Source organism: Vigna angularis, chromosome 6 (genome assembly GCF_016808095.1).
Source record: "Vigna angularis cultivar LongXiaoDou No.4 chromosome 6, ASM1680809v1, whole genome shotgun sequence".
Taxonomy (NCBI): domain Eukaryota; kingdom Viridiplantae; phylum Streptophyta; class Magnoliopsida; order Fabales; family Fabaceae; genus Vigna; species Vigna angularis.
Genome location: NC_068975.1, coordinates 28,030,534 through 28,038,536, shown reverse-complemented (window position 1 = coordinate 28,038,536; position 8,003 = coordinate 28,030,534). Strand labels below are relative to the sequence as shown.

Here is an 8,003-nt window from a genome sequence, read left to right as displayed (position 1 = left end):
TAATAAAAAAATAAACAAAAGGCATCCTATTTCATTTTAACAACCAATCCTATTCCATATTCCAACTCTATTGCCTATCATATCCACTGTCCCACTGAAACAAAATTTCAAGGCCTAGCAAGCAAGAACAATGAAACAACAATTTCTAACAATCAATTATCCACAGCAAAAAAGATACCAATTGCATGCATAGTCATACAAATATATGCAAAATTCAATAGGACATTGGCTTCCAATCTTGAAAATTCTAATCTAAAGGAAACTCCACAGAAAGCAAACCAAGCAAGCAAGATGGTTTGTGTCAAGTACTTAAACAATTGTGAGATTATATCTATTGCAAAGCTGGAGTAATGCAGCTTGATTTGCCGGATCTACCAATTCATTGATGACCTTCGGGTACCTTCCAGGAGAAAGGCTCGACAGCCGAGACAACGAAGCAACAAAAAATTCTTTGGGGTCACTTATATCTTTTAGTGGATCTTCTTCTTTCCTCCCAGCATTGTAAAGACGAACAAAAGCAGCAGTGTAACCAACATTTTCTGTAATATCTGGCACAGCAGGTTCCTCCTCAGTTCTTTCCTGTTCTGGCCGTGAAAGAAGAGTGACAATGCTGTCCACCATCTTACCCCAGGATTCAGCAGCAGCAGGATCCAAAAGAATGGGAGATTCACATATGAGTCTGGTTGAGGCAACAGCAGCCAACTTAAGCTCGATAGCTCCCGTAATCATCTTAAGATGAGGTATCCAGAATTGACTCAAAATCACATTAAAAATATCTGGCTGCACACCGTTCATAGTATCGACAAGGTTTGAAGGCCCGTGTTTAATCAGAAAAAGTGAAGTAAATATCAGAAGAGATTTTATGAGTTTCACTGTTCGCCTTCTTTGGAGCTCCCTGAAAAGAGCAGCCCAGATGTGGGAAATATATGGTTTAATAACATCGTACTCAAGACTTTCAATCACGGTGTTGAGTACATAAAAACCTTGATCGGATGTGCTAGAAGATTGAACAAGTGTGTCAAATATGCCAAGCACCTTAGTCAGTCTATCCCCCTGGTTGATCTCATTCGGTGCCTTTTGAAGGAAAGCTTGGAGTAGACGCACAAGTGCAGGAACATTTGGGGATCTTTTCCATGAATCAGGCGACAAAAGAATCACAAATATCTGCATGTAAATGGGCGGAATGGGTGATCCGTTTAGCTCAACAAGCTGAGCAAGCAACTGAAATGTGTATGGAAAAAATTCGGTTACATCATTGGTCAAAATTATTTCCAGCTTAGGGAAAAGGCTTGCCTCGAAAATAGATACAGACAAGCCCTTCTCACAGCCTCGCTTCACAAGAATAGCAACAGACTCAAAAATATAATGGTTGAAAACAGGATTTTTAGGATTTCGGCAAACTTCGCCAAGAATAAAAGTCAACCCCTCAATGCAAACTCGAGAAACATCAACAGAAAGATCAGCAACCCCGAGAACCCTCATAATGCATTTCATCACATATTGATTCTCCTCAGACTCTTGGTGCTTTAAGGCACTGAAAAGATTGTTCATCAGTAACGGGAAGATAGGATTGATGTCTGCTGAAGTATAGCGCGGTTCACCCATCTCATCCTTTACCAACAAGAGTTTCTCAATACAACTTGCAGCGTAAGAATGTACAACATTTGATTCCGAAGCAAGGAACCGAACCAAATCTGGGAAAAACTTCAATGCCACGGACTTGGATATTTGATTACGGAACATAGTGAAAAACTTTAGTGCACCTGCCTTAAGCATGGGATACCCATTCACATCGGGACTCTGCAGCTCAGGGACAATTACGGATTCAAAAAAGCTCTGAACGTCAACAAGCTCAGTGGAGATGTAACTGGTTCCAGCCTTCTTGGTAGCGAGAGAAACAACCAAGTATATAGCACAGTCCTTGTCCTTCCAATTACCCACAGGGTTGGCAGCAAATGAACTCAACAAACTCTGTATCTGCGAAGAGACAATGTTCCTCACAACATCCCCATAACGCGTAGCAATTCCCTTGAGAAGCTCACAGGCAATCCTCCTCCTAGTATCAAGATCACTACCTTCCATATCCCTTCTTATAAACTCTATATAATTCATCTCAAAAAGCTCCTCATCATCATCCCTCAACTTCACATTGGGGATCACAATGCCCTGACAGATCTGGGGAACAACCCCTTCACTGGCAAACAAGGTATGGTGAACACTAGTACTGACCGTGGTCAAAAACTTGATAGCGGTAATGGCGAGCTGATCGCGGTCAGAAGACTGAGACACGTTCCCCAGCAAGGTCCACACAGCAAGTGCGAAATCATTCAAATAAGCCTGAAACTCCTCCTCATTCTTTTCCATATACAGATTAATATTCTCACAGACCTTGGCCCTAAGCTCATCGACAATAGCAAGACCATCGCCACGACTTCCCTCGAGAGCAGGATAAGTGGTGGTGAGATATTTTCGAAACTCACCCATCCACTCCTTCATGTGATCCTCGAAGAACTCAGGTAGCTCCTGAAAATTCAAAGAGTAAAAAATGCTACAGCACAGACTCTGCGACTCGAAGAGCGGGCGCAGGTCCGCGCCGGAATTGACACTGGCGTCAATCAACGACGCCGTTTTAACGAAAACCTCAAGCAAAGGCGCAGCAAAATTATCGAGGCAATACTTCAAATCCAGGAGAAGATCATTGGTTCTAAACGCGAAACGGAATTTGTTAAAAATGGAATCAGCGGTACCGAGAATGCCGTTAACAGAGGCATAATCGGACGCTTGTGAGGCGTTTTTCAGATTGGAAATGAGTTCGGGAAGTAGCGCCGGCCATGCCTTGGGGAAATCGTGCTTACCAATAACCGCGAGGGCTTCGCTGAGCTGACTCTGAATCTTACGGGTAGCGGAGAGCATGAGTGGAACGATCAGAGACTTTATCTGCTCCTTCTCCGGGGGAAGTATGGGGGACTCGGAAGACCACCGCGTGCGGAGATGGTTCTTGAAGTTGACGGCGGCGGCTTGCCTGATTTGCTCGTCCACGGAAGTCTCCGCGACCAGGCGGAGGAGCACGAGGCCATAGTTGGGGCGATCGGAGGCATCGGCGAGGGAGGATTCGGCGCGGCGGCGGGGTTCGGGCGCCGGTAACAGCGTGTGGAGAAAGCATTCCGATAGGAATTGCAGAGTCTGAGGGTTCCAATCCATCACCACAAAACTTAGTGAGTGTTTCTACTTGGGGAGGGAAAATGAGTTTTTCAAGTTTTGAACACTCTTGCGATTTTTCATATACTACTAAAACTCCAAGGGTGTTTAGGCCCAATCTCTATGCTTAGCCTGAGGATATGGCCCAATGTCTGAATATATTTAATTACGTGGGTGTTTCACCCTAGAAGGATTTCACCTGCACCTTCAAATTTTAGTTTTGTCCTTTAATTAATGAGATTTGGTAAACATTATTATAATAACTGTATTGATTATTATTACTCATTTATTACTTTATTATCATATATTAAAATTAACATTTGTATTATGTTTATTATTTTGATTTATGCTAAAAAATTAAAAAATTTAATGAGAAATGAAATTAATAAAACATATATTTAATGTTCACAAATGAAATATATATATTATAAACATTGTATCCGATATGAAAATTTGAAAGGAGAAAACATTATATCTCGAAATTAGATGATGTTTTTTCTTTTGGATTTCCATATCCAATAAAGTGTTTTCGATAGTTTTTTTAGTTATATTATTTGTAAATGTTTATTAAATTATTTTAAAATATTTTATTATATTATTTTTAAATGTTTAATCGAGTAATTTGTATGAATTAATTTAATTTGTGGAAAAATAAATTTATTTAAAATTGATAAATTTATTTAAAAATGATACAAAAAATTTAAAATATTTTTTAGTAGTGTTAAGTATTATTAATTCATTAAAATAATTTAAAATAAATATTTAATATTTACAAACAAAATTATTTAATTTATAATTAATTTAATTAATTCAAATACTATATATTTATAAAATTCAAATATTTCATTAAAAAATAACTATATATGTCTTAAAATTATAAAAACAAGATATTTTAATAGAGATTGAGAATCTTAAGTCAAATAATTTGGTTAAAAGATTCTTCTGCTTTTATTAAAAATTAATCAAATTCTAATGAAGAGTATTACTGGTATTTTAAAAAATATTAGAGGTACAGGTTGAAACTCTTGGAAGTGTACGGTGAAACACTCTAATTACGTTCTTAATTTGAAAATTTAATTTTAGTTCCTAATAAAGTATGTATTTATTAATGACAGGGTGTGAACAAAGAAAGCCCAAAATAAAATTGATAATTAGAAACAAGCCCAATCCTCAAAAGTTTTATAAAACCAAATCTCCAAGCGTAGATATTGAGTTTGGCATTTCCTTGCGATAAACTGCTGACGAATGCCCAAATCGTGTATTTTATTTTAATATCAATTCAACTATTTTATTTTAATAAAATTTCTTGTATATGATTTTTTTACGCAACGAGAATTATGTCTGTTGATTCATAAATATATATACTAATAATCATGTTTACAATGACTTTTAATGTATTACAAATTTTACAACTTTAGTATAGGATTTGTTCTATATGAATATGAAGTGTTTTTGAGGTAAAAGGACTGGGGTTCTAATTATCGATTTCGTACGGAATATTGGAAGAAGATCCATTTCCATAAAGTTATTTAATGTTTAAATCAATAAAAATATAAAATAGTGTATTTGATAATATAGAAAATGATAAAAGATAATTGAGTCAGTACTTTCTTTATTAATATGTTGTATTTATAGATTTATTGAATTAATAGATAAATGACATATAGTTACCTAAACCAAATTTTATTTTCGAGATAAACAATTAAATTTTTAAAATGTGTGTGTATATATATATATATATATATATATATATATATATATATATATATATATATATATATATATATATATATATAAACAGTAAATTATAAAAAAAATTAACTATAACATTGTAAAAAGTATTGTGCTATTACAGTTCTGTAAAATAATTGTTAAGTTATAATTAACTTCTAAAAATGATGAATCCTTAACTTATGTGATATTGTTTTATATTTGAGTAGGTGCTGTAGTTAGTAAGGAGGATTTGAATCTTGAGTTGCTAGGTTTTTAGTTCTTGAAACAGGACCAAAACAAGAGGTGTACTTAGGAAAAAGAAGCGCGTCCTTATGTATTTTGGAAGACTTCTCTTTTTAAAACTAAAACAAAAACTCAATTTATACATATTTTCCTACATTCCTTCCCTCTCCTCTTTCAAGGACCCAAGTGCAATTTCTATCGTTCCTAAAGTAGATTTTTGGAGCCTTCAACCTTGCGAAGAAAGAGTATATTTTCTATTTTGGAGAATGACTTTGGCATAATTTTTTTTTTCTTGAATAACGTATGCATATGTTAGAGTACTCATTTTTATGATTTGACTTTTAGGTTTTCGACTTTGTATTTGGTTTATTGGTTTTCCTTTTTATGCAATTGACTCTTTGTCTTTAAAGTATCATATTCTTAATGTGAAAAAAATAAAAGTAAAGGAAACTAGTTTTATAACGACATGTATGTCGTTATAATTTATAATATATGTGAAAAAAAATAAAAAAAGAGGAAGAAAGAAACAACATATACTACAACGTTGAAATCTTAACTTATGTAATATGTGAACGTTTTTTAATAATAGACAAAATCAATGTTTAGGAAGATGACATGTATAGAAGAAAGAAAATCTATCTTACACTCTTCTTTTTCAAGCTATAAGTTAATATTGTATGAGGAACACTATCACTTGAACGATTGTGACATCATTTGAATGAAATTGCTCAATGTAAATCACTCTAATGAATTCTAACCTTCCTAGCTAGTAAGTTTTAAACAACCAAAAATAAATAGTTTTTCATATAAATTTGTAAAGGAACCAAACAAAACTAAAAATGGTTAGTCCAAACCACAACATCAACTCACGACATAGACATATTCCAATTTAATGCAAATTCAACATCAATCTAAGTAGTAATTCATTCCAAAACAACTCTAGAATTGAACCAACTTTAAATGAGTTGATGGAACTTCAAAAAAGTTCATACACCACCATCACCTCTCATTGCCCTTATTACAATTTTGATTACTTTATCTTACTTTCTTTTTCATCACTATTTTTGTAGTATCTGTTTAATACAGACAATTGATCAATCAAAACATTTCGAAAAAACATAAATGAAAATGAAGTTTTATACGAAACAAGTAATAAATTAAGTATAAACATATCCATACTTTTTATTGTTTATTTACTAAAAATCTACATATCTAGTTAATAGAATATATGTTAAGATACAAAATAAAATATAAATATGATGACCATTCAATCCGCAATTATCATTTCAATCTACAGAATCTTAACTACTAACCACAACATTTTTTAGCTTCCAAATTAAGAAAAAAGAAAAAGTGCAATATTTGTATAGTCAGTATGAGTGAATGATGACGTATAGAAGGAAGCAGGGTCCATGAAAAGAACGATGAGAGGGTAGTAACTGTGTAAGTAACGCAGTCACGTGCATGCTTTTAAGCCCATGAAAAGCAACGTTACGTACTTCTCTACACTAAGTTTGACTGAGGTTTACAGTTTTGTGGGGGCTAAAATCAGCATCCAGAGCCTTCGTTCGTAGAACCAAACACAACCTCTTCAGTCTAAGCTTCTGTTGTATACGAAGAAGGAAGTATTATAGGGAAAGCAATACACCATTTTCTTAATGAATATTTTCTTGCCTGCACTTTTGAAGTCATGATGAGTGAGCCATGACGTATAATAAAGGGACCATTCCCTAATTAATAACCCCTTTCAAGCGGAGAAACAATCACGTGCTTCTTTCATCCTTCGTTGCACTCTTCCACTGTTTCGACTTTGACTAGGGTTTACAACTATGCTATATTATTCTTGACAAAAAAAAAAAAACAAAACAAATAGTAACAATGTTATGTTATTAGTGGCAGTCTAAAATCATCTTAGTCCACATCCTAAAATAAAAATTTACATTTTCTAGGATATATTATACTAAAGTATAAGTCAATTACTGTACTTGAAAGAATGTAAGAAATTAAACATTGAATTGGTTTTAAAAAAATAATAATTTTGGTTGGATTTATTGAAAGTCTTACGTTAATTAAAAATAAAATCAATTTATAATACAGTAAAAACAAATCTTATTTTAATTTTGTAATAACAAGTTAAAATTAAACTTGTTTTTTATGTTGATTTTACCAAATCTTTCAAATTTCTATACATCAATAATCATTTTCATCGCTTAAGCAACACCTTTAGTAAATATCGTTTTCAAAAATTATAAAAATTAAGTGATTATCAAATTCTGTTGTGTATCGATTTGTTTTATTAATTTTTGATCCAAAATAAACAACAAACAAGTTATATCGATAGGGTGGTTTAAATTTGTTACTACATAGTATTATTTTAGTTTGTTTATGTAAAATTCCAATTAAATCAAACTGTAAACGTTCCAAATAATCGGGACCCAGATTATTATTAATTTAAAAAAGACATAATAAAGAATATTAGTAAGGCAATAATTGGGACACAGAGTAGTCGAATGCAATATTATTAATAAATACTTATATATTTGGCATGTAAAGTTTCAACTAAATCAATAATGCCTAATTTTTGGGACATTATTATTAAAAATTTAAAAATAGATAATTAAGAATAGTTAATGCAGTTGTTATTATGAATTTTTTTTAGTATAGACCAGTCGCATTTTAATTTCTTGCAAGATAATCTGATTGAGTTGGATAACAACAAAATTGTAATGTTGACTTATCTTGTATGACTTCATTTTACTTGTGTTATTCTTTCTTTGAATGATGCCGCAAGGCATTAGCTAAGTACACAATATATTCCTTTTTAAGTAAGTGTTCAGTATTTATAATTA

At 32.9% G+C, this 8,003-nt stretch overlaps 1 protein-coding gene across 1 annotated transcript; it reads right to left on the bottom strand.

Moving 5' to 3' along the window:
• LOC108341130 (exportin-2) lies at window positions 1–3,245 on the bottom strand. The gene has a single exon (XM_017578779.2). It carries the CDS (start codon window positions 3,199–3,201, stop codon window positions 310–312), a length of 2,892 nt encoding a protein of 963 aa, XP_017434268.1. The 5' UTR covers window positions 3,202–3,245; the 3' UTR covers window positions 1–309.
• Window positions 3,246–8,003: the final 4,758 nt, after the last annotated feature.